Consider the following 27,143-nt stretch of genomic DNA (forward strand, 5'->3'; position numbering starts at 1 on the left):
GGCTCAGGTAGTGCAGCTCATCCAGGATGGCACATCAATGCGAGCTGTGGCAAGAAGGTTTGCTGTGTCTGTCAGCGTAGTGTCCAGAGCATGGAGGCGCTACCAGGAGACAAGCCAGTACATCAGGAGACGTGGAGGAGGCCGTAGGAGGGCAACAACCCAGCAGCATGACTGCCAGAGCACTGCCAGAGCCCTGCAAAATGACCTCCAGCAGGCCACAAATGTGCATGTGTCTGCTCAAACGGTCAGAAACAGACTCCATGAGGGTGGTATGAGGGCCCGACGTCCACAGGTGGGGGTTGTGCTTACAGCCCAACACCGTGCAGGACGTTTGGCATTTGCCAGAGAACACCAAGATTGGCAAATTCGCCACTGGCGCCCTGTGCTCTTCACAGATGAAAGCAGGTTCACACTGAGCACATGTGACAGACGTGACAGAGTCTGGAGACGCCGTGGAGAACGTTCTGCTGCCTGCAACATCCTCCAGCATGACCGGTTTGGCGGTGGGTCAGTTATTTCTTTGGGGGGCCGCACAGCCCTCCATGTGCTCGCCAAAGGTAGCCTGACTGCCATTAGGTACCGAGATGAGATCCTCAGACCCCTTGTGGGACCATATGCTGGTGCGGTTGGCCCTGGGTTCCTCCTAATGCAAGACAATGCTAGACCTCATGTGGCTGGAGTGTGTCAGCAGTTCCTGCAAGAGGAAGGCATTGATGCTATGGACTGGCCCACCCGTTCCCCAGACCTGAATCCAATTGAGCACATCTGGGACATCATGTCTCGCTCCATCCACCAATGCCACGTTGCACCACAGACTGTCCAGGAGTTGGCGGATGCTTTAGTCCAGGTCTGAGAGGAGATCCCTCAGGAGACCATCCGCCACCTCATCAGGAGCATGCCCAGGCGTTGTAAGGAGGTCATACAGGCACGTGGAGGCCACACACACTACTGAGCCTCATTTTGACTTGTTTTAAGGACATTACATCAAAGTTGAATCAGCATGTAGTGTGGTTTTCCACTTTAATTTTGAGGGTGACTCCAAATCCAGACCTCCATGGGTTGATAAATTTGATTTCCATTGATAATTTTTGTGTGATTTTGTTGTCAGCACATTCAACTATGTAAAGAAAAAAATATTTAATAAGATTATTTCATTCATTCAGATCTAGGATGTGTTATTTTAGTGTTCCCTTTATTTTTTTGAGCAGTGTATATTACTTTTTAGATATTACTGCACTGTCGTAGCTAGAAGCACAAGCATTTCGCTACACCCGCAATAACATCTGCTAAACACGTGTATGTGACCAATAACATTTGATTTGATTTGTTCTTAAATGGAAGAAGTTTGGAACCACCAAGACTCTTCCTAGAGCTGGCCGCCCACCCAAACTGAGCAATCGGGAGAGAAGGGCCTTGGTCAGGGAGGTGACCAAGAACCCGATGGTGACTCTGACAGAGCTCCAGAGTTTCTCTGTGGAGCTGGGAGAACTTTCCAGAAGGACAACCATCTCTGCAGCACTCCACCAATCAGGCCTTTATGGTAGAGTGGCCAGACAGAAGCCACTCCTCAGTAAAAGGCACGTGACAGCCCGCTTGGAGTTTCCCAAAAGGCACCTAAAGACTTTCAAACCATGAGAAACAAGATTCTCTCGTCTGATGAAACCAAGATTGAACTCTTTGACTTGAATGCCAAGCGTCATGTCTGGAGGAAACCTGGCACCATGCCAACGGTGAAGCATGGTGGTGGTAGCATCATGCTGTGGGGATGTTTTTCAGCGGCAGGGAGACTAGTCAGGATCAAGGCAAAGATGAACCGAGCCAAGTACAGAGAGATCCTTGATGAAAACCTGTGCCAGAGCGCTCAGGACCTCAGACTCAGGTTCACCTTCCAACAGGACAACGACCCTAAGCACACAGCCAAGACAACACAGGAGTGGCTTCGGGATCTGCAGAGAAGAATGGGAGAAACTCCCCAAATACAGGTGTGCCAAGTTTGTAGCATCATACCCAAGAAGTCTCAAGGCTGTAATCGCTGCCAAAGGTGCTTCAACAAAGTACTGAGTAAAGGGTCTGAATACTTATGTAAATTTATTATTTACGTTTTTTTTAAATAAATTAGCAAAAATTCTAAAAACCTGTTTTTGCTTTGTCATCATGGGGTATTGTGTGTAGATTGATGAGGGGGAAAAAACGATTTAATACATTTTATAAACTTTTACTCAAGTAGTATTTTACAGGGTGACTTTCCCTTTTACTTGAGTCATTTTCTAATAAGGTATCTTTACTTTTACTCAAGTATGATAATTGGGTACTTTTTCCACCACTGCTTTTTAGTCGTTCAGTTTGTCATTCTTTAGTTTTTTATATTTTGTTTGTTGTGTAGTAAATATTTCAGCTTTTATTTTAATAGTTTTTTCCTGTGAAGAACATTGGGTTGCATTACATGTCTGAAATGTGCTGTAGAAATAAAGATTGATTTGTCACAGAAACTACTACATTAAATAGCAAATGTGCCTAGTCATGTCACATGCGCGCTAGCCAACACCTGTCAGATACAGTGAGGGTAGGCTGTGCGGGAAGGTTAGTCTATGATTAGATTATTAAGGATAAAAGCCAGAATATTTGCAAACGGTAGTCACACGTCGATCATCATGTCACTAGAATAAGATCCTCGATATTTATTGGAAAGGTGCATCAAGCTCATAGCGTGCACTTTCAACACCCTGTGAAGTTAATTCATCATAATTTACTTCATCTGTAGCCTAATAAACTGCATGGTTTCCACAGTCGTAGTGGGAGGACCACACACCATATTATCGCGTACTCCAAGTTTGCTTCGATATGATGGTTATTATATCAGTATTTGCGCATAAAGGCGTTTCCACCGCTATTTTTCGCATAATACATTTTACCGACACAATGTCGAATGAACAGATTATCTGTCGGCATTTTTACAATGAACCTAAACTTCCTGTTTCCATTACAGCGGTCGTGATATATTTTTTAAATATGGTATGACTTTACGCGGATGGAAACGTGGTTAGGTGAAGCCGATATGTCAGATGTGCTTCAAACTGAACTATAACCAGACCACTGGGCGATATATTTTGACTGACTTCTCAGTATCTTCGGCTAACCTGTTAGCTAAAAGCTAACCCGGATGTACCGGAAATAGACGTGGCAAGCGACGAACTACATCCTGATTTCTGTGTTGACAAACGAAAGAGATAGCCAGATGGATTCATAATTGTACAATTACTCCAAAACTAAACCAGTTTTAACTGTGGTTCGCTATCTTACGCGTTGACAGGCACCGTAGAAGGTAGTTAGCGAACCAGCCTTGCAGAGGCAATGGACCGGACTAGGCTGTTGTTCGTGTTGTTTGGGGGTTTGTTGGAGGTGTGTTGTAATGTGTCGGCTAACAGAGGAGGATCTCCTTCGTTTACTGATGAAATCCCATTCAAAATCAACTGGCCCGGGGCCGAATTCACCCTGGTGGGTGTTGTCGCTCAGTTTGTGTGTGTGTGTGTGTGTGTGTGTGTGTGTTTGTTGTGTGATAGAGAAAACGTTATCATGGCTGTTTTTTAAACATGATTTATTGACAAGCTAATGTTGTTTTAAATGGTGATAAAGCATGTTAAGCCTACCTAGTTACTAGCTAGCTAGCTAGGTATTCCTTGTTATGGTTGTTGTCATATGACTGTCAAAGAAAAGCTGATCATACATGGTCTGTCTGTCATCGCCTGTTATGACTCCTGTAAAGTGGTGCACCTCCACAACATTTACAATCTGAGATGATGTAGCCAGTAAACATGCATGCTTTCAGTACAGTAGTATTAGCTGACCCAAAATATTTCCTTCCATAGCCAACCTCAGGTGCCCTCTACAAAGAAGATGACTTTGTCATCATGACAACAACAGAGAAGGAGAAATACAAATGTATCCTGCCTTCCTTGTCAAATGGAGATGATGTGAGTATAAAGATTAGACTAGCTAGATAAATAATTTTCTGTTTCACTCCTTTTTTCAATTATTGCTTGTCTCACTTATCCTCCCCCTCTCTCTCTTGCTCCCCCTCTCTCGCTCTCTTCCCCCCTTCTCACCGTCTCTCCCCTCTCTATCTCTATCTCTATCTCTATCTCTCAGGATGATGTCAAGGAGTACGCTGGTCCCACTCCAGGTGATCTGCTGGACCCACTGTTCAAACAGAGCAGCTGCTCCTACAGAGTGAGAACCTTACAGTTTCACTTCTACTACTCTGTCTAAATATAGGCTATCTTGAGTACCACTGCAACACTAGCAACACCAAGGTCATGGGTTTAACACCCTTAGATAGTGTTGCACGGTACACCGGTACCATGGTAATATCACGGTACCAAAACGTCATGATACTTATGATACCAACATTTTAGCATACTGTAGTACCATTTCATATGATACTACCAAGTTTTTCGGCTGACGCCTGTTATAAATTGTTCATAAAGTCAGTGTTGTTCATAAATTCAGTTGAATTTAAGCAACCACCATTAGTATGCACCGGTCCAATGATATCCACATCACTTTCATGCGCATATCACGTGTGGCAAATTGAGCAGAGCTTCGCGACAGGCATGCTTGCAGCTTTACAGCAGAGAAAACGGCTTGCCTCTAGCCTAAACGGTTCAAAATACAGTAAATGACCCATATATTTTTTTTATTTAACCTTTATTTAACTAGGCAAGTCAGTTAAGAACAAATTCTTATTTACAATGACGGCCTACACCGGCCAAATCCGGACGACGTTGGGCCAATTGTGCGCCGCCCTATGGGACTCCCAATCACGGCCGGAATCGAACCAGGGGGTCTGTAGTGACGCCTCAAGCACTGAGATGCAGTGCCTTAGACCGCTGCGCCACTCGGGATACCTTTTTTCTTTCTATCGGGATTTGCACGCATTTTAAATAATTTCACAATCCATGTCGAAGGCTGTTTTGAAGGAAAGAAAACGGGTCTGCTACTCATGAGATGTGCTTCAAAGGTAGGATTCATACAGGACTAATGGAAGACTAAACTATATCCAAAAAATCGATATCTTTCTGGTGATCCTTGAATTCTGTTTGGTGCCTAATGTTTTAAAAGTTGGTAGCAGTGTGTGTTTGTGGGAGAGAGAGAGTGGTGTGTGTGTTTATGAGAGAGGTGTGTGTGTGTGGGTGTGTGTGTTTATGAGAGGAAGTTAGGGAGACAGTGTGTGAGGAAGGGAGGTGTGTGTTTTAACTGAAGAGTAAAGGTTTCATGCAGTGTTTTCCCTTACTGCCACAATGACACGCAGATCATTATGCATGTATATTCCTTCCTACCATTTCTCCAGCCAAATCACAGGTAGGCCTTTGCAAATATGAGCAAATCAGCCATTCTATGCAGTATTCTATTATACACTGAACAGTGTGAAGTTAAATTCAGTGTGTTGTATTGAGTATAAGTGTGAATTTCAGTGAAAGGTTTTTGCGTAGCACATGCGCAGAACATTTAGAAAATGTGAACAAGCGTCCGGGGGACGGGGCGAACAGGATGCTAGGCCACTCTGAATTTTTTCCCCCTCGGTATCATCAAATTGTGGCGTCATGGCAACACTACCCTTAGAGATCACATACACATACTAAACATATATGTAATGTACTCACTGTGCTTTCAGTCACTTTGGATAGGCTAACCACTGTCTCTTCTGGCATGTCTTGTGGTGTTAATTGTAGATCGAGTCATACTGGACGTATGAGGTGTGTCATGGGAAGCATGTGAGACAATACCACGAAGAGAAGGAGACGGGACAGGTCAGTGGGAAATAATGTTACTTCAAAGTTCACCATAATTAAAAATGTCTACCATTTAAGTATGTTGCAATAAATACGGGAAAAAAAGCAATCAAGGTGAAATGATTTTTCCTGTTCTATCTAGCAGATCAAACTACAGGAGTACGTCTTGGGAAGCATGACCAAGAAGACTGAGTCTTCAGCCACTTCAGGAACAGAGACCGCAGAGGCAGAGAAAATCGAGGAGGCGGATCCTAAGTCAGAACCCGAGAAAGAGGTTTGTTGTTCGACAGCGACACAGCAGTTTGGCTCATATACATTTGGAAAAAACACCTGATAAGACTTCTTTGAACCTTTTGTCTTTTCTGTGTCACTCAGTTTATTTTCATTTAATTTGGGTCTCTATCATTGGTCGCTACCTTACTTGCTGTGATCTGGTTAGTTTATCTACCTAAGTTGAATATACCGATTATCTCTGTTAAAAGACAAAAATATAAATGTCTCTAGGTTCCCACTAAGAATGTGGAGGGCCAGCTGGCTCCATACTACCCGGTGTTGATGGGCCACGGGACGGCCTGCGTCCTGAAACAGAACGAGCCACGCTCCACCAACGTGCTGTATGTCTGCCACCCCGAAGCAAAGCAAGAGATCCTCTCTATCGCTGAGGTCACTACCTGCGAGTACGAAGTAGTGGTGCTGACCCATCTGATCTGTGCACACCCCAAATACAGGTAGCAGGTCTACCCAATCAGTTTCCCTTGTTTGATGTATATCAGAACTAGCATAGCTGATTTAACTCATGTACAGAGTGACATAGTGAATAGTCTCGATATTAGTATAAGTTAAGGCAGTGGTATTCAATCTTTTGGGACCCCATTTTATCCGCCAGAATTTCTGGGGAACCTATTTTCATTCACAATAATTTCTCGAGACCCCAATATAATGACAACCTTAAAATCTGTATATTTATTTACATCAACAAATAACCTTCAATTCATTACATTTTCATCTCTTATCAAAATGAAAATAAATCAATAAATAATAATAGTCCCGTGTAGCTCAGTTGGTAGAGCATGGCGTTTGCAACGGCAGGGTTGTGGGTTCGATTCCCACGGGGGGCCAGTATGAAAATGAATGCACTCACTAACTGTAAGTCGCTCTGGATAAGAGCGTCTGCTAAATGACTAAAATGTAAAATGTACTCAATACAATTTTATTTTTACAATTATCTTTCTCAAAAAACGATTGTATATTGTCCCATGTTTGAGATGTAATGGAGTCATATCTTTATCCCATGGTCTGTTAGGTTCAAGTCGTCCCCAGTGAATGCCATCTTCTGCCAGGCCCTGTCTGGTTCTCCCCTGCGGCCTCACAGTCTCTCTCAGATGGACCGGGAGCAGGAACAGCTACTGAAACCTCCCTTCACTGTGCCTGCTGCCCCAGAGATGGAGAGAGAGGTGAGGTGGGGGGTAGGATATAAAGATGGAGAGAGTTGATACTGGGGAGGAGGGAAGGAGAGGGAGACATGAAACTGGTGGAGGATGGTAAGATGAAAGATGGGAAGAGGCAGTGGTAGTGGGGGACTAGTAGGCCACACCATAGTAAAGCTTTTTGCATTCCTCCCTACTCTACTGAACACGACTCAGGTTTAGAAGCCAACCACCTCCCCTCCTCCCTTTTTTTCTCCAGGAGGAGAGTATGTCCCCAGTGAGAGAGGAGGCCTTCTCCTCTACCCATAAGCCCTTGGTGGTAGGCGGGCAGACTCATATTACCGTGGGAACCACCCACATCTCCCGCCTGACGGACGAGCAGCTGATCAAAGAGTTCCTGAGTGGCTCCTACTGTCTCCATGGGGTTAGTATGAGGCATGTTGATTGGCTGGCTGTTGAAGAAGACACCTGCTCATTTGCTACAGCCACATATTGGCTACTGCTCATTGGCTGCTGTTGTTTATTCAATTTAATAGAACGTTATTGATCCCTGATGGTTCCCTGATGTATTACATACATAAAAAAAAAACATATATTCCATTTATACATACCAAAAGGGGAAGTGACAGAGGAGGTTAAAAGAGGTGCTCAAGTAACACACACACAACTCTTAAGTTCATACTGTAGCATCTGTGTTCCAGGGAGTGGGATGGTGGAAGTATGAGTTCTGCTATGGAAAGCATGTACATCAGTACCATGAGGTAAGGGTTCTCTACCAGAAGAGGCTGGTGGGAGGAGCTATAGGAGGACGGGCTCATTGTAATGTCTGGAATGGTATCAAACACATGGAAACAACGTGTTTGACTCCGTTCCATTAATTCCATTCCAGCCCTTACAATGAGCCCATCCTCCTGTAGCCCCTCCCACCAGTCTCCCCTGTTCTGTACTTAGTAGCTTGGTAATATTAAAATGCTTAAAGCTAAATATTTCCTGTACACTGAAAGAGATGCATTTTAGTATTGGCTGGCTGGGTGCATCATGTATTTTTTGTTATGTTCAAAATATCTACACTGAACAAAAATATAAACCCAATATACATTGAGTTGATCAGGCAATTGATTGTGGCCTGTGGAATGTTGTCCCACTCCTCTTCAATGGCTGTACGAAGTTGCTGGATATTGACGGGAACTGGAACACTGTCATACACGTCGATCCAGAGCATCCCAAACATGCTCAATGGGTGACATGTCTGGTGAGTATGCAGGCAATGGAAGAACTAGGACATTTTCAGCTTCCAGGAATTGTGTACAGATTCTTGCGACATGGGGCCATGCATTATCATGCTGAAACATGAGGTGATGGCTGCAGATGATGGCACGACAATGGGCCTCAGGATCATGTCACGGTATCTCTGTGCATTCAAATTGCCATCGATAAAATGCAATTGTGTTCGATGTCCGTAGCGTATGCCTGCCCATACCATAACCCCACCACCACCATGGGGCACTCTGTTCACAACACTGACATCCACAAACTGCTCGCCCACACAACGCCATACACGCTGTCTGCCATCTGCCCGGTACAGTTGAAACCGGGATTCATCCATGAAGAGCACGCTTCTCCAGCGTGCCAGTGGTAATCGAAGGTGAGCATTTGCCCACTGAAGTTGGTTACGACGCCGAACTGCAGTCAGGTCAAGCCCCTGGTGAGGACAATGAGCACGCAGATGAACTTCCCTGAGACGGTTTCTGACAGGTTGTGCAAACCGGGTGGCTGGTCTCAGATGATGTGGAGGTCCTGGACTGGCGTGGTTACACGTGGTCTGTGGGTGTGAGGCCGGTTGGACGTACTGCTAAAAAGACGTTGGAGGCGGCTTATGGTAGAGAAATGAACTTTCAGTTCTCTGGCAACCACTCTGGTGGACATTCCTGCAGTTAGCATGCCAATTGCATGCTCCCTCAAAACTTGAAACGTCTGTGGCATTGTGTTGTGTGACAAAACTGCATATTTTAGAGTGGCCTTTTATTGTCCCCAACACAAGCTTCGCCTGTGTATTGATCATGCTATTTAATCAGCTTCTTGATATGCCACACCTGTCAGGTGGATGGATTATCTTGGCAAAGGAGAAATGCTCACTAACAGAGATGTAAAAAAATGTGTGCACAACATTTGAGAGAACATTTCTGGGATCTTTTATTTCAGTTCATGAAACATGGGATCAACACTTGCGTTTATATTTTTGTTATGATGATTGATTGATATGTGTTCTCTCCCAGGATAAGGAGCAGGGGAAGAACATCGTGGTAGTGGGCAGTTGGAATTCTGAGGAGCACCTGGAGTGGGCCCAGAAGAACGTGGCCCGGTCCTACCAGCTCAAAAACGACGGGGTGGAGAAAGTCAAGTATGTCAGCCAGCTCTACAATCAGTTTTTTAAAAGATCACACTGATCAGCATTATGTTAATAATTATTATATTTTAGAAATAGGGCATTAGAGGGTGGTGTCCCGGACAAAGATTAAGCCTACCTCTGGACTAAAAAGCATGCTCAATGGAGAATATCCATTGAAAGGGCCTTTTAATCCAGTAATAGGATTAATCTGTTTCCAGGAAACCTAAACATTTTTAATGAAAAGAACACATTTGTGATTGATAATGAGGATAAGGACTTCATGGTTGTTGTACTTTCTCCTCCCCAGAGTGGTGTCTCACTTCTACGGCCACGGGGACGTGTGTGACATGACGGGGAAACCCAGACAGGTCATCGTCAAGCTCAAGTGAGTGATCATTAGTGTTACCAATCTCTTCCTGCGAGAGGCCTGGTCTAGTAATGACACACTTAAAGCTGCAATGTAACGACCAAAATCACATAGAAATGTAAGTTATAGATCTGTCATTCTCATTGAAAGCAAGTCTAAGAAGCGGTAGATCTATTCTATGTGCGCTATTTCTATGCTTCATGGTCTTAACTTTTTTTTTTTTTTACATTCAGTTTTGTACACCAGCTAAAAATCAAATGTTTTTGTTTATGGAAAATATATTTCACAGCAGTTTAGATGGTTGAATGATTCTCTACACTATACTTGCTTGTTTTGTCACAAACTGAAATTAGGATAACTATTTCTGCATAGAGTGATTTCTGCATAGTGCATCTGTGTGGACACCTCTTCGTCGAACATCTCATTCCAAAATCATGGGCATTAATATGGAGTTGGAACATTGCTGCGGGGACTTGCTTCCATTCAGCCACAAGAGCATTAGTGAGGTTGGGCACTGATGTTGGGCGATTAGGCCTGGCTCGCAGTCGGCGTTCCAATTCATCCCAAAGGTGTTTGATGGGGTTGAGGTCAGGGCTCTGTGCAGGCCAGTCAAGTTCTTCAACACTGATCTCGACAAACCATTTCTGTATGGACCTCGCTTTGTGCACAGGGGCATTGTCATGCTGAAACAGAAAAGGGCCTTCCCCAAACTGTTGCCACAAAGTTGGAAGCACAGAATCGTCTAGAATGTCATTGTATGCTGTAGCATTAAGATTTCCCGTCACTGGAACTAAGGAGCTTGAACCATGAATAACAGCCCTAGACCATTATTCCTCCTCCACCAAACTTTACAGTTGGCACTATGCATTGGGGCAGGTAGCGTTCTCCTGGCATCCGCCAAACCCAGATTTGTCCGTCGGACTGCCAGATGGTGCAGCGTGATTCATCACTCCAGAGAACGTGTTTCCACTGCTTCAGAGTCCAATGGCAGCGAGCTTTACACCACTCCAGCCGACACTTGGCATTGCGGTCATGAAGTTTCCGACGAACAGTTATTGTGCTGACATTGCTTCCAGAGGCAGTTTGGAACTCGGTAGTGAGTGTTGCAACCGAGGACAGATGATTTTTACGCGCTTCAGCACTCGGTGGTCCGGTTCTGTGAGCTTGTGTATCCTACCACTTCGTGGCTGAGAAGTTGTTGCTCCTAGACGTTTCCACTTCATAATAACAGCACTTATAGTTGATCGGGGCAGCTCTAGCAGGGCAGAAATTTGACGAACTGACTTGTTGGAATGGTGGCATCCTATGACGGTGCCACATTGAAAGTCACTAAGCTCTTCAGTAAGGCCATTCTACTGCCAATGTTTGTCTATGGAGATTGCATGGCTGTGTGCTCGATTTTATACACCGGTCAGCAACGGGTGTGGTTGAAATAGCCAAATATACTAATTCGAAGGGGTGTCCACATACTTTTGCACATATGCCATTTAGCAGACGCTTTTATCCAAAGCAACTTAGTCATGCGTGCATACATTTTACGTACGGGTGGTCCCGGGAATCAAACACACTATCCTGGCGTTGCAAGCGCCATGCTCTACCAACTGAGCTACAGAGGACCACTTCTCCATTGGAGTGACATGCAGGGCTTATTCAGGAGGATGTAAGGTTAAAGTTCAACATCAGATAGAAATGTATGGTGTATAAGATGATTGTCATGTAGAATTGGAAATCGTGTCAGCTCTACTGATTATATTTCTATCTGCAACATTCAGAACATTTCACATCACTGAATACACCGCCAGTCTCTGATTCAAGTCTCTTTCCTCTCCTCTGTCTCAGGTGTAAGGAGTCTGAGTCTCCCCATGCGGTCACTGTGTACATGCTGGAGCCTCAGACCTGTCAGTACGTCCTTGGGGTAAGACTGCATACACACATCACTGTGTTGCAGATTTCCAATGTATTCACTACACATGGGAAATAAACTCAACCCTGTTCTTTTTTTCTCCATCAGGTTGAGTCTCCAGTCATATGCCAGATCCTGGACACCGCTGATGAGAAAGGCCTTCTATCTGTCTCCAGCTAACAGAACAGGAAGCCAGAGAGACGAAAAAGAGGAGGGATGAGTAGAGGGGGATAAGAAGAGCAATAGAATAATAATAAGAAAAAAAACATGTTTTACTAGAAAAGAAAAGAACAGAGATTTAGGCAAAGACTGCATAAAATGGACAGCTGAAGACTGGATGAACCAAGGCCCATGGCACTGCTCAGGAGGTTCAGACAGACATGAAAAAAAGTAGAGGGAGAAAGTGTTGATCCTGGAACAGCCCCTGGAAGCCAGGACCACAGCCCCTCACTAACGCCCTGGCTTAAACCTCCTCCATGGACTGTACCAGCCCCATTCTACATCAAAAGCCTTATGATAAAAGCATGGGAAAACACATTTGATTTGAATTGGAAATCCAATTCCAAATAGGACAGAGACTCACACAAAATGGGACCCTGCTCACTCCACAAGGCAGTGGATCTATGTCCGGGACTTCATATCTTCCTTGTATTCTTTATCTTCGGCAGGTTAGTTCTAGTGTCTTTTCAGGCCAATATGCCAGGACAGAGAATGACCAATCATTCAAAGAACCTCATTAGGAGAACCAGCTTCCATGTTGGTTTTTATCGCCAACATTCTAAATGATCTGTATTTATTTGGGTTTAATTTCAGTTTGATTTGATGCTTGTCCGTGACACTTTGCAATTGTATGCATTTTTTGTTTTGTAGATATCTTTGAGCAAGGTCAGTTTGAATTTTAAAATGTGCAGACAAACAGTAACTGTGGGTATAGTAAGAATAGGGTTCTGGTGTCATGGTTTGGGTAAATTTCAATTGTCCATTCAGGAAGTAAACTGAAATTCCAAGTGCTACAGTATTTCCTCATTCGAAAGCAATAAGTAAAATTGGGATTTTAATTTCAGTTTACTTTCTGAATTGACTGTATTGAAATGGAATTGACCCCAACCATGGTGGTTGTTATGTTACAGGGTGAGTGAGAGTAACTTGACGTACTGTATATTCAATCCCCCGATGTAATTGACGAGCACTGATTAACGTTTTATTTACTGAATCAGATGTTTCCTGTGGATTTCTAAATATGGTGTGTTCTATGGTTTAAATGAGGGATACACTGAAACAAGAAAATAATGAAATAAAAATATATCTTAACAAAAATGAATAAAATTGAGTTAAAAATATTGATAGTCATACTCTTGTCTTGGAGAGCTAGCCACGATATGATAAAGCTCTTGTTGTATAACTAGCATTCAGTTTGAACCATCATACATGTAGTAAAAGGCCAACTGATGCTCTTCTCTAAAGAAAATGTGATTTGTACCTGTAGCTTATGCGATACCACAGATAGATCATAGATATAGTTAGACGACGACTCTTTGTATCTGTCCCATTATGGCGTCTTTGAGAGCATGGGCAGCTCCATTGAGCTGGTTATTTCCAAGTAGAGATCTTTATGGATAGACGCATGCACTGTGCGTAATTGTGTGATATGACAAAAGCTTGAGGTGCAGGTTGATTATCTGACCACTAGAGGGCTCCAATGTTGTGCTTACAGTTTTACTTCATAAAAGGTGCTGTTCACCTTTATGGCTCTGCAATAGGTTTTCAATTTGACTTGAAAATCAGAGGAGCAATTCCATAACTCCTGCTGCTAATTTTCTAAACTTCAAAAATCTATTCCCTAAACTTGAGGAATTTATACGATTATTTACGTTATACAATGTAATATACCGTCTGTACGTAGAACACTATCAAATGTAGAATTTCTAATATTCTACACTGGAGATTGATGGCTCTAGAATTATATGTTCTTTGCCAGGAGCGCACTGGACACATTGCACTTGCAAAACATTTATTGATATCATAGAAAATGTATGAGACTCACAAATACAGTATTATTATGAAGAGAAAGACCATCTACATTTTTCAATTAGAAAAACGTAATGTCAGTGTAAAAATAGATCCCAGTCAGTTCAATAACACTTTGGGATCAGTACTGTTACGTATCTCTCTATTCTTCACGCGTTTCCCTCTGGACTAGGAGACCTTCCATCCTTATCGGGGCAAAGTCAATGGGGATTATTCTCTACCTTTAACCACCACAAAAAACAGTTCAATACCGCATGATATTCAGAAAATGAGCATCTGTTTACTCTCTGGTGTCTTGTGGTAATAGTAATGGTGGTATAACAATATAGTGACTTCTTAGTATCCCTGGTATGTATGCCCAAGCCATCTCCAGTTTCAGCATAGGTTAGACTGAAGGTACAGTATCTGATCAATCAATCAACCAATCAATTCATCTATACATTATGGTGGTAAGTTAGACTGAAGGTATGGGGATCTGATGCACTGCGGTGCTCTCAAAGTCCGGCAGAACCACAAGACTATGTTGGACCACTGAGCTAAAACCTATTGGCATTAGCTTGGGGAGCCAAGCCAAGGTTACTCATCACGTTAGACTGAAGGGATGGGGATCTGATCAATCAATCAATTATGGTGGTTAGTTACACTGAAGGCATGGGTATCTTATGGGCTGAGGTGCTCTCAACGTCCTGCAGCACCTCCTGGTGGGTGTGATAGTGCATGGCTACGTAGGACTTAGCGAACCCAAAGGCCTGGGAGGAGGAGGAGTTGGTAGCAGGCTGCAGACTGTTGGTAGGGGAGCCGGGTCCAGCGGAGGGGCTGCTGTTGTAAATACTGTAGTATGGCTCGATACGGGTGTTGATGGGGGTGGAGGTGCTAGGGGGCCGGGGTTTACGTCCACCATGCCCGCCTGTGGCTCTCGGACTGGGGGCACAGTCCCGGGAGTGACTGGGTCCACAGGCTTGATCCACCAGTCTCTTTTGGGGCTTGGGTGAGAGGACATAGGCTGAGTTGGTCTCGTGGTGCGAGGACTTGTTACGGTTGACCTCGAGACTGCCTTTGCCCATGGCGTGGAGCCGTGTCTTGTGCTTGCAGCAGAGGAACACCAGAGCCACCCATTGGAGACAGCAGAGGATGCGGCGGCGGAGCCCGGCGCTGTTGCGGGAGTACACGAACGGGTTGATGCACGACTTGAGGAAGATGAGTGCGAAACCGCACAGTTCAAACTGGTAGTGAGCGAAGCTGCTCTCTGGAGAAAGGACGTCCTGGGCTAAGGAGACGCCCATGGGGAGACAACAGAGGAGGACGGAGAATACGATCACCACACAGGTTACTACAGCCTTGGAGTCCTTAACTGTGGCCAGGTTGACGGTAGAGACCAGCTGGCAGCAGGTAGCTCCCTGGGCAGCGCCGGGTACTAGACCCTGGCTAGTGGGTCTGTTAGTGTAGGAGTGAGTCTGAATGTGTTGTAGTTTGTTGTAGGTCTGGTTGCGGTAGAGCGAAGGGACCTGGACGGCACACTGCATGCCCTCTAACTCGGCCGCGATGAGCGGGGGTGGTGGTAGCGGCGGACGAGTGGCGTCTACCGCGATGAGCGGGGGTGGTGGTAGCGGCGGACGAGTGGCGTCTACTGTGATGATGCGGCACTTCCTCACCTGGGGGTGGGATGGGATCAAGCATTCAGCATAGAGAGACATAACATGATATAAGCCCTGTTATAAGACATTATTTAGGTTCATACGGTACATGCTTATAGCAAGTTCTAAGTTAAGTTTTCTTAAAGACTTGTCAAATAGTCCCATAGTTGTGGGTCGCTAAGGCGATTTACCTGACACAAAAATCACATGCCAGCCATCTCTCTCTCTCTCTCTCTCTCTCTCTCTCTCTCTCTCTCTCTCTCTCTCTCTCTCTCTCTCTCCCTCCCTCTCTCACCCTCTCACCCTCTCTCTCTCTCTCACCCTCTCTCTCTCTCACCCACTCTCTCTCCCCCCCTCTCTCTCTCTCCCCCTCTCCCCCCTCTCTCTCTCTCTCTCTCTCTCTCTCTCTCTCACCCTCCCTCTCTCACCTGTGCGTTCTTCCTTAGCGTCTGAGCGATCATCAGGTAACAGACAGACACCACCGCCACGCAGAAGGCAAAGTCTGCCAGGTAGACATATAGAACCACCCTGGCACGCCCACCCGTTAAACCGAAGTGAGGCAGGCAGGGTCCCTCCTTTGTGGGGTAGGTTCGCAGGGTGAGCAGGGCAGCTATGGTGAAGCTGGAGGTCCAGAGGAGGGCGGTGAGAGCCAGAGTACAGGGGAGCGAGGCCATGCGGTTGGGCTGCTGGCCCAGGACCATACGGAGCCTATGGAGGGCGATCACAGCTACCGTCTCCAGAGACATGATGATGAAGGCTGAGCTGGTCAGGTGGAAGGTGAAGCAAAAAGTATTTGATACGCCACCCCCTCCTCCTGTAACAAAAAGTGTACTCTTAATAAGACTTTTGCAAACCTTCAAGAATCAGACCTGGGTTCAAATACTTGTAAAAATCCTTTCAAAGGGTGAGTTCGAGCAGTAAGGCTAACGAAGCCGACTGTAGACAAAAGTTGGCCCGTGAAGTCGGTGGAGTTGCATCTGCGAGAGCCGAAAGTCAGACAGTGTAGTAGTTTTCCAACAGCAAGGCTCAGATCAACATGGCAGTGTCAACATAGCTGCTATTGTTTATAAAAGTTGTTCTTTATAAATACAGAAATAAATGTTTCTATACCCCCATATCACACACTCAACAACTGAAAACATAACATGTGTACAATTAATTGGTTAGATAGAGGTCTCAAATATCACTTTCATTTGTGTCCCCTGTGGCTTTAGAATCGCGGCAAAGTTGGTTCCTCTTTCAGTCACTTCTTTGGTCACGTTCACGTGGGTCAACCAAAAACAAATAGTGCCTCCCACAATGCAGGTGATGGCTGCATGGTTCTTTCCTGGCTACCCATCCACATCGCTCCGTTTCTTCTCCACTATGAGTCTGGATTTCCTCCCTCCCCGATTTCTAAAATGCAAACACATTCTGACTGGTCCCAGAAACCGATGGGTTGGGCCAGAGCCAGCCTACATAATGACGTTATCAACTTTGACACTCTGATTGGTTATATTTGTTAGAGATGATCCAATCACTGATTAATTTGTTTTGTGCAACTCCCATCATTTTGAAGCCACACAAATTACTTCTAGGATGGCTGATTCAGACAATGTATGTAGCGATTAATAGAGCAGTGGAATTAAATTCAGGGTGAGTCGTCAGGCAAGCATGTTACAGTTGGTGAGAGGCAACTGCAGCGACTTGAAGGCGAATTCATCAAAAACGACATGACCTTAGATCATGATTTTTGTAAAGTTCATGCAGTCGACATGTAGGCGCCAGTCGGACAATTTGGACAACGATGGTCACCGACTAGACCAAATTGATTTGCTCGATTCACCTGGAGTGCTAGATGGGCAGAGTTTGTCGTTTTGGGACTTTTCTATTGGTTTCCTAAGCCAGGCAAGCTCAAACAGGCACACGACAGAACCGAATCGATCCAAAGCAAAACATTTCAACCTGGGGACAGACAGGGCCCAGGGTCTTAGCTGAAGCAAGAGAGAAGAACAAAGCAAAGAACAGGAAGTAAATACAGTCTACTCACCTGAGTCAAGAAAGAGCACCAACGCGAACATCGGCGCCATCACGCAACATATAATCATATCACAGAACGATAAGTTCAGGATCATGAAGTCGAAGTTGGTGCGGAACTTGCGGAAGGCCGGGTCGAAGAAGGAGAGGAACACCACCAGGTTGCCATAGGAACCCAGACAGAAGATAAAGATGAGGACGAGGGAGCAGGAGGTCAGTGTAGCCGTGTGGATCAGGGCCCAACCAGGGGAGGAAGAGGAGAGGGACCTAGAGGGAGGAGGCGGATGACAAGGAGGAGGAGGAGGAGAAGGAGGAGGAGTAAGAGAAGAAGAAGAAGAAGAAGAAAGAAGAAGAAGAAGAAGAAGAAGAAGAAGAAGAAGAAGAAGAAGAAGAAAGGAAGATTTTATAGACATATTTTCCTTACATTCCAAAGAAATGTGTATTTTGCTTTTCAACCCACCCACCCACTCTCACACTCACTCCTCACTCACTCACTCACTCACTCACTCTCACACACACACACTCTCACACGCACACACCCCTTACAGAAAAAACACATGATTTCACATGTGGAAAAACACATGATTTCACATGAAATGTCATATGTTAAATGTTTTTGGAACACTTCACATGTGATCAGGTTTTCACATGTAGTTTCATGTTATCACATGCTGCTTTACATGTTGTCACCTGTTATCACATTAACTTCACATAAGATCACATGAGAAATTCATGTGTTTTGTCCGTAAGGGACACACACACACCTTGGGCCCAGGCTGCTGCTGTTGTAGGTGTGGTAGTGGCGAAGCACATCCACCAGGGCTGACGGCGGACTGGTCACATTCATTGTACACATACAGTAGGGCTGGTTTCCCGGACACAGATTAAGCCTAGTTCGGGAATAAAAAGCAGTTTCAATGGAATTTCTCCATTGAGTTAGTGAGGACTGGAGTGCAGCCTCACATGTTCACACCATTTCACTGAACGGCATGGTGAAAGTATCTGCTGTCTCCTCCACTGACATGGTCCCCTTGGTCATGGCAAAGACCACAGATTTCTAGTAGAAAACACAGAAATCAGAGTTTATTACAACACCATGTATGAAAGATGTCTATGATTACCATTGTGAATGATAAGAATTCTGCTTGTTTTTTTCTCCTCCCTGACAACCACTGAGTCTAAATAGGCCTAGGCTGAGGCAAAAGCAAGCTGATAAAAAATGTGTATCCTACACTTATCTAATCATTCTATCGATGGTACTTCATATGATATGTTTACACAATAGATTAACATTCGACGATTCTCATATGATCACATTTAAGCCTACTTATTAAAACATATAGCATTTGCATGTATCTGTTTGTTCCGTGTGAATGCTCTGTGATCTAAACGCATGTCAATATTAATAGAGTGAGAGTCATCATGGTCATTTAATTACGTATGATGAAAACCAATACAATAGCCTACTGAAGGTTTCGCTGTCCATCCCCGCCCCCATCCCAGCTACAGGCAATAGACCATATAGCGCTATCTATTCTGTATACAACCTGATATTGTGGCTTACTTGAAAAAGCGCAGCTAGAAAAATGATAGACATTGGCATATGTAGGCTAGAGAAAACAATATGCTAAAATGGACATCGTTGTTATATAACCCATACATTTTCATATTTGAAATTGGCAACTTACCGTCTGCCTCCATAATAACCACAAGCATTTTTATTCACAGTATATCATACAAAAATAGCGTGTTTTTTATTTTCTTGTCGATGTGACGTATCCCCAAAAAAATATCCTGGAGAAGACGACGACCGCGCGCTGTACATCGACAAGACCTGGGAGATGAGTGTGTGAAGTCACCGTGTACGTGCGGCGCGTGCGGGTACCAGGTACCACCTCCGGATGTCAACCTCTCTAGCTTGAACTTCTCAATCTAAGGGACAGTTCGACATTTACCGGGGGGGGCTTGTCCAATTCAGGGTGTCCTAAAAACCACCCTGTGTTTATAAACGTGAATATGGACTTTGCCACTTAGCATTCTTTTGTGGTACAGTTGATGCCAAGCAGGGCTATGGGGGTTGGCTGACCACCACAAACAAACCCACTCTCCCTGCCTGTTCCATTAGGCCTACACAATGATCAGAGCCAGCTGCAGACAATGATCAGCTAAGGGGAAATCAGATTTTCAACATGTTGATGCCATATTTATAAGTCACTAAAAAATATATGCAACAAATTTTCCACCAACCGGTTTCTGTGCCAACCAACTTCGGGCGCTTCAATATCATGGTTTGCGCTTTCAACACCACAATAAATAGACTATGTCAATCTGGACAAACAGAAAGTGCATCCCTCCCTACCTTGTAGGCTTACCCAGTATCGAAGGCTTGGCTTGACAATCTCCACGTCATTAAACTTTTTGGTGTTTTGTAACAGATGTTTCTTTCTATTCATCAAATGGCTGCTGCACAGTTTGCGATTGATTGATTGATAGATTTTATTTGTCAGTTTAAAAAAAGAAGACATACACACAGTACAAATATTGTTTTAAGTGACTGGGATTGTACAATAAAGTCAGGAACTTATCCATTGTTGTCCCTACTTTTTACATAAATACATTTACAATTACATAGATACAGACACATTACAGAGATACAGACAAAAACAGGTTATACTGTTCACACATTAGCCAGCTTTGACATTCTTTTAAAAAGTTGTTATGGTTGGTATGACTTAGAGATGCTGTGGTCGTTTTTCCACTCAATAGCGCCGGTATATAAAAATGTGTTCTTACCAGATAGACTCTTATGTTTGGAGGCTGAGTCCGTGATAATTCTGTGGACCAGACCAAGTTGAATTAATACTACTGTTTGTTTTCCACAGATAGCCAGCCTAGCTGCTTAAAATGTTCGACCTCCAGATGAGTATGAACGGGGAGTTTTACAATTGTTACAAGCTTGTTTTGCCTTACTCTTTAGATGTTTGGGGCTGCTGGTGAACCATAACATGGCATAATCAAAGTAACACTGGACAAGCCCACTTGCCATTCTTTAGGGTGTCTATAGCTAGGTTTCCATCCAACTGGTGACAAATTTTCATGCAAATATTCAAAAATCTGCATAGTGTTTCCATCAAATTGACTTGTTGAGGATAAAAGTCTGTGCTTAAGTATATACTGCACATCAAAATAACTTTGCAGTTAAATTCCCAAATAAAAAATAAATGTTAAATGGTTTCAATTGCATTTTCAAATCTAGGCCTACTGATTGTTCTGTCACTAAAAATGATGATTAGGTATAGGGAATGTGCCCACTCTGGTATTGGCACATGCGCTCTAGCAAACACAAACGGTATCCAAGCATCGCTCATCATGTCACCAGAATCAGACCCTCAATATTTATTGAAAGGAGCATCAAGCTCATCACCGTGCACTTTCACCACTCTGTGAAGTTCATCATAATTTATTTAATCTAGCCTAATAAACTGCATGATGTGAAACATTTTCTCCAACATACTTCACTTGCATAAAACGTTTGGATGGAAACCTGGTTAATGTCAAGCCATTTTGAGGGTGCTGGAATTATATTTTGGACACACATGCGAATGCCTACAGGAGACTTTTGAAGTAGCCTAATCAGATTAAAACATTGTGACTGGTTGTGTTTATGCCACATATAAAACTTAATACACATAAAAAGTTAAATGACTAATATTAAAGCTACAGTGAGGGAAAAAAGTATTTGATCCCCTGCTGATTTTGTACGTTTGCCCACTGACAAAGACATGATCAGTCTATAATTTTAATGGTAGGTTTATTTGAACAGTGAGAGACAGAATAACAACAAAAAAATCCAGAAAAACGCATGTCAAAAATGTTATCAATTGATTTGCATTTTAATGAGGGAAATAAGTATTTGACCCCTCTGCAAAACATGACTTAGTACTTGGTGGCAAAACCCTTGTTGGCAATCACAGAGGTCAGACGTTTCTTGTAGTTGGCCACCAGGTTTGCACACATCTCAGGAGGGATTTTGTTCCACTCCTCTTTACAGATCTTCTCCAAGTCATTAAGGTTTTGAGCCTGACGTTTGGCAACTCGAACCTTCAGCTCCCTCCACAGATTTTGTATGGGATTAAGGTCTGGAGACTGGCTAGGCCACTCCAGGACCTTAATGTGCTGCTTCTTGAGCCACTCCTTTGTTGCCTTGGCCGTGTGTTTTGGGTCATTGTCATGCTGGAATACCCATCCACGACCCATTTTCAATGCCCTGGCTGAGGGAAGGTTCTCACCCAAGATTTGACGGTACATGGCCCCGTCCATCGTCCCTTTGATGCGGTGAAGTTGTCCTGTCCCCTTAGCAGAAAAACACCCCCAAAGCATAATGTTTCCACCTCCATGTTTGACAGTGGGGATGGTGTTCTTGGGGTCATAGGCAGCATTCCTCCTCCTCCAAACACGGCAAGTTGAGTTGATGCCAAAGAGCTTGATTTTGGTCTCATCTGACCACAACACTTTCACCCAGTTCTCCTCTGAATCATTCAGAAGTTCATTGGCAAACTTCAGATGGCCCTGTATATGTGCTTTCTTGAGCAGGGGGACCTTGCGGGTGCTGCAGGATTTCAGTCCTTCACGGCGTAGTGTGATTAGGAGCACTCCTTTAAGAATGTGCTCCTAATCTCAGCTCGTTACCTGTATAAAAGACACCTGGGAGCCAGAAATCTTTCTGATTGAGAGGGGGTCAAATACTTATTTCCCTCATTAAAATGCGAATCAATTTATAACATTTTTGCAATGCGTTTTTCTGGATTTTTTTGTTGTTATTCTGTCTCTCACTGTTCAAATAAACCTTCCATTAAAATTATAGACTGATAATTTCTTTGTCAGTGGGCAAACGTACAAAATCAGCAGGGGATCAAATACTTTTTTCCCTCACTGTATATTGAAGCATTAGGTTCTAGGTGCGCGAGGAATAGCCGCTCAGATTGGAGAGGAGGCAGAGCGCGCGTTAAGCTTTCCTGAATAACTGGGCCTGCCAGGAACATATGTGGCTACATTATTATAGGACGACTTGGGAGTATGATCTGCAACAGACAGTGCAGCTCAGTTCTAGAAGTAAAATACAGCCAGACTGGCCTGCTACTGTGCCTTTCTAGACCTTATGAACTGTCGAGTAGACCCACAACTGATTCAAATGGAGTGAAAAATTCAAATCATGCGCCGTTATTCAATTGATATTTTCACTGCAGCCTAGAGTATAATTTTGTACTCACTTAAAAACAATATAATTATTCTAGTCTAGGTAGGATAATTGTAATGTCCCTAAACAAGATCAATAGGGGAGCTTTTTGAGCTGCGCGTCATTTCTTCACTGTTCCTTCATGCGCAATGATGAGCCTGGCATCTCCGCTGCCTATCAGCTATTTCTATTTGTTCTTGTGGATTCATTTTGAAAACGTATGCAGCTTTGAATGTTTTTATGTGTGGTATGATTGCTAGTTAGCCTATTGCAGATCTGTACAAACAATCCATCTACCACTAATGTCACTATGAATGGTGGATAGAGGGCAGGATAGACAGACTACAGTTGAAGTCGGAAGTTAACATACTAGGGGTGTAACGATCCATCTACTACATCGATGTATCGATTTATATTCCTATGATCCAACTACATCGATCTGTGCTCGGCGAGTTGGCCTTTTGGACAACATATATCAATCTAACATCGTTTTAAAATGTAATAAATCGATTGTATCGATACTAGGAAATAACCCATTGGATTTAAGCACGTCAGACTTTATATGGATGTTTTTTCTTAGCACTTTTAATGATAAAGGCTTTAAACATTACTCGATTCAGTCTGCCTATCCGTGACGTCATCGCCCCGCGCCAGCAGCAGCGCAAAGGCGCAAAGACAACAAAACATAGCATGGCGGACGACAGAGGAGAAGCCGACGAGCGAGAAATTATCAAGCCACCATTGCGGTCCTTACAAGAAACAGGAATCTAGGAAACTTCACCTGCACTGTCCAGTATCCAGGTATTTATTTCAGTCACACTGGTTGAATTTTTGGCTAAAAGGTTACTGAATCGATTTCAAGTCACTGAATCGTTTCGGATCGTATCGTTCTAAATGAACCAATATCGTCCTTGAATCGTATCGACAACCACGAATCGTGATACAAATCGAATCGTTGTTAAAACGAATCGTTACACCCCTATAACATACCTAGCCAAATACATTTAAACTCAGTTTTTCACAATTCCTGACATTTAATCCTAGTAAAAATTCCCTGTCTTAGGTCAGTTAGGATCACCACTTTATTTTAAGAATGTGAAATGTCAGAATAATAGTAGAGATAATTATTTATTTCAGCTTTTATTTCTTTCATCACATTCCCAGTGGGTCAGAAGTTTACATACACTCAATTAGTATTTGGTAGCATTGCCTTTAAATTGTTTAACTTGGGTCAAACGTTTCGGGTAGCCTTCCACAAGCTTCCCACAATAAGTTGGGTGAATTTTGGCCCATTCCTCCTGACAGAGCTGGTGTAACTGAGTCAGGTTTGTAGGCCTCCTTGCTCGCACACACTTTTTCAGTTGAAGTCAGGGCTTTGTGATGGCCACTCCAATACCTTGACTTTGTTGTCCTTAAGCCATTTTGCCACAACTTTGGAAGTATGCTTGGGGTCATTGTCCATTTGGAAGACCCATTTGCGACCAAGCTTTAACTTCCTGACTGATGTCTTGAGATGTTGCGTCAATATATCCACATAATTTTCCTTCTTCATGATGCCATCTATTTTGTGAAGAGCACCAGTCCCTCCTGCAGCAAAGCACCCCCACAGCATGATGCTGCCACCCCCGTGCTTCATGGTTGGGAAGGTGTTCTTCGGCTTGCAAGCGACCCCCCTTTTCCTCCAAACATAACGATGGTCATTATGTCCAAACAGTTCTATTTACAAAATCAGCAGGGGATCAAATACTTTTTCCCCTCACTGTAGTTTTACTGTGGATATAGATACTTTTGTACCGGTTTCCTCCAGCATCTTCACAAGTTGCTTTGCTGTTGTTCTGGGATTGATTTGCACTTATTGCACCAAAGTACGTTCATCTCTTGGAGACAGAACAAGTCTCCTTCCTGAGCGGTATGACGGCTGCGTGGTCCCATGGTGTTTAAACTTGTGTACTATTGTTTGTACAGATGAACGTGGTACCTTCAGGCATTTGGAAATTGCTCCCAAGGATGAACCAGACTTGTTGAGGTTTACAATTGTTTTTCTGTGGTCTTGGCTGATTTCTTTTGATTTTCCCATGATGTCAAGCAAAGAGTCACTGAGTTTGAAGGTAGGCCTTGAAATACATCCACAAGTACACCTCCAATTGACTCAAATGATGTCAATTAGCCTATCAGAAGCTTCTAAAGCCATGACATCATTTTCTGGAATTTTCCAAGCTGATTAAAGGCACAGTCAACTTAGTGTATGTAAACTTCTGACCCACTGGAATTGTGATAGTGAATTATAAGTGAAATAATCTGTCTGTAAACAATTGTTGGAAAAATTACTTGTGTCATGCACAAAGTAGATGTCCTAACCGACTTGCCAAAACTATAGTTGTTTTAACAAGAAATTTGTGGAGTGGATAAAAAATGAGTTTTAATGACTCCAACCTAAGCGTATGTAAACTTCCGACTTCAACTGTACAGTGAGAGAAAAAAGTATTTGATCCCCTGCTGATGTTGTACGTTTGCCCGCTGACAAAGACATGATCAGTCTATAATTTTAATGGTAGGTTTATTTGAACAGTGAGAGACAGAATAGCAACAAAAAAATCCTGAAAAACGCATGTCAAAAATGTTATCAATTGATTTGCATTTTAATTAGGGAAATAAGTATTTGACCCCTCTGCAAAACATGACTTAGTACATGGTGGCAAAACCCTTGTTGGCAATCACAGAGGTCAGACGTTTCTTGTAGTTGGCCACCAGGTTTGCACACATCTCAGGAGGGATTTTGTTCCACTCCTCTTTGCAGATCTTCTCCAAGTCATTAAGGTTTCGAGGCTGACGTTTGGCAACTCAAACCTTCAGCTCCCTCCACAGATTTTCTATGGGATTAAGGTCTGGAGACTGGCTAGGCCACTCCAGGACCTTAATGGGCTTCTTCTTGAGCCACTCCTTTGTTGCCTTGGCCGTGTGTTTTGGGTCATTGTCAATACCCACGACCCATTTTCAATGCCCTGGCTGAGGGAAGGAGGTTCTCACCCAAGATTTGACGGTACATGGCCCCGTCCATCGTCCCTTTGATGCGGTGAAGTTGTCCTGTCCCCTTAGCAGAAAAACACCCCCAAAGCATAATGTTTCCACCTCCATGTTTGACGGTGGGGATGGTGTTCTTGGGGTCATAGGCAGCATTCCTCCTCCTCCAAACACGGCGAGTTGAGTTGATGCCAAAGAGCTCGATTTTGGTCTCATCTGACCACAACACTTTCACCCAGTTCTCCTCTGAATCATTCAGATGTTCATTGGCAAACTTCAGACGGGCCTGTATATGTGCTTTCTTGAGCAGGGGGATCTTGCGAGCGCTGCAGGATTTCAGTCCTTCACGGCGTAGTGTGTTACCAATTATTTTCTTGGTGACTATGGTCCCAGCTGCCTTGAGATCATTGACAAGATCCTCCCGTGTAGTTCTGGGCTGATTCCTCACTGTTCTCATGATCATTGCAACTCCACGAGGTGAGATCTTGCATGGAGCCCCAGGCCGAGGGAGATTGACAGGTCTTTTGTGTTTCTTCCATTAGCGAATAATCGCACCAACTGTTGTCACCTTCTCACCAAGCTGCTTGGCGATGGTCTTGTAGCCCATTCCAGCCTTGTGTAGGTCTACAATCTTGTCCCTGACATCCTTGGAGAGTTCTTTGGTCTTGGCCATGGTGGAGAGTTTGGAATCTGATTGATTGATTGCTTCTGTGGACATGTATCTTTTATACAGGTAACAAGCTGAGATTAGGAGCACTCCCTTTAAGAGTGTGCTCCTAATCTCAGCTCGTTACCTGTATAAAAGACACCTGGGAGCCAGAAATCTTTCTTATTGAGAGGGGGTCAAATACTTATTTCCCTCATTAAAATGCAAATCAATTTATAACATTTTTGACATGCGTTTTTCAGGATTTTTTGGTTGTTATTCTGTCTCTCACTGTTCAAATAAACCTACCATAAAAATTATAGACTGATCATTTCTTTGTTAGTGGGCAAACGTACAAAATCAGCAGGGGATCAAATACTTTTTTCCCTCACTGTATATTGACCTGTGGTATAGTAAAAGTTAGCGCGTGGAAAAGCGTAGTGCATAAGGGAAGTACCAAAACACCTTGAAATAGAGGTGCATTCAAGCAAATGAGGAAATTTGGCTACGATGAAAGAAATTGTATATAGGAAAACATGCAAAATAGTGAATGTAAACCAGGGAAAAATGCACTACCCTCCCCTGTGCCCAATAAAAACAAACAACCCTCCCCTATATTGGACACCCCCCATAAATGTCCAACTGTCCCTAACGAAATCAAAAGAACAACAAATCCATTCTCAAGGG

General features: G+C 43.7%; 2 protein-coding genes across 5 annotated transcripts; one reads left to right on the top strand and one right to left on the bottom strand.

The window, feature by feature from the left end:
* The first annotated feature begins 3,133 nt into the window (after positions 1-3,133).
* On the top strand, positions 3,134-13,215 carry erlec1 (endoplasmic reticulum lectin 1). 2 transcript variants are annotated; one of them, XM_041849903.2, is made up of 13 exons: positions 3,134-3,495; positions 3,867-3,971; positions 4,147-4,227; positions 5,730-5,807; positions 5,932-6,063; positions 6,294-6,517; positions 7,093-7,243; positions 7,476-7,640; positions 7,918-7,977; positions 9,493-9,617; positions 9,913-9,990; positions 11,812-11,887; positions 11,984-13,215. In XM_041849903.2, the coding sequence occupies exons 1-13, from the start codon at positions 3,352-3,354 to the stop codon at positions 12,053-12,055; spliced, it is 1,491 nt and encodes a 496-aa protein (XP_041705837.1). In that variant the 5' UTR covers positions 3,134-3,351; the 3' UTR covers positions 12,056-13,215. The 2 variants fall into 2 exon arrangements, with proteins under 2 accessions (XP_041705837.1, XP_041705839.1); XM_041849905.2 differs by having other exon boundaries at positions 5,935-6,063.
* LOC121540799 (probable G-protein coupled receptor 75) lies at positions 12,224-19,420 on the bottom strand. 3 transcript variants are annotated; one of them, XM_045209879.1, is made up of 5 exons: positions 19,242-19,420; positions 18,318-18,443; positions 17,567-17,820; positions 15,966-16,351; positions 12,224-15,555 (listed from the first exon to the last, which is right to left on the bottom strand). In XM_045209879.1, the coding sequence occupies exons 2-5, from the start codon at positions 18,407-18,409 to the stop codon at positions 14,542-14,544; spliced, it is 1,746 nt and encodes a 581-aa protein (XP_045065814.1). In that variant the 5' UTR covers positions 18,410-18,443; positions 19,242-19,420; the 3' UTR covers positions 12,224-14,541. The 3 variants fall into 3 exon arrangements, with proteins under 3 accessions (XP_045065814.1, XP_041705836.1, XP_045065813.1); XM_041849902.2 differs by having other exon boundaries at positions 18,318-18,610; XM_045209878.1 differs by having other exon boundaries at positions 18,318-19,420.
* Between the last annotated feature and the right edge of the window lie 7,723 nt (positions 19,421-27,143).

This window comes from Coregonus clupeaformis, chromosome 31 (genome assembly GCF_020615455.1).
Source record: "Coregonus clupeaformis isolate EN_2021a chromosome 31, ASM2061545v1, whole genome shotgun sequence".
Taxonomy (NCBI): domain Eukaryota; kingdom Metazoa; phylum Chordata; class Actinopteri; order Salmoniformes; family Salmonidae; genus Coregonus; species Coregonus clupeaformis.

What these genes read in the sequence shown, in the direction of transcription:
- erlec1 (XM_041849903.2), top strand. Translation starts at nt 3,352, where the DNA reads ATGGACCGGACTAGGCTGTTGTTCGTGTTGTTTGGGGGTTTGTTGGAG. An exon ending in CCGGGGCCGAATTCACCCTG is followed by an intron (nt 3,496 to 3,866) that starts GTGGGTGTTGTC and finishes TTCCTTCCATAG; the next exon opens with CCAACCTCAGGTGCCCTCTA. An exon ending in CCCCAGAGATGGAGAGAGAG is followed by an intron (nt 7,244 to 7,475) that starts GTGAGGTGGGGG and finishes TTTTTTCTCCAG; the next exon opens with GAGGAGAGTATGTCCCCAGT.
- LOC121540799 (XM_045209879.1), bottom strand. Translation starts at nt 18,409, where the DNA reads ATGTGTACAATGAATGTGACCAGTCCGCCGTCAGCCCTGGTGGATGTG. An exon ending in AGCAGCAGCCTGGGCCCAAG is followed by an intron (nt 17,821 to 18,317) that starts GTGTGTGTGTGT and finishes TCCTCCCTCTAG; the next exon opens with GTCCCTCTCCTCTTCCTCCC. An exon ending in CGCTAAGGAAGAACGCACAG is followed by an intron (nt 15,556 to 15,965) that starts GTGAGAGAGGGA and finishes TCCCACCCCCAG; the next exon opens with GTGAGGAAGTGCCGCATCAT.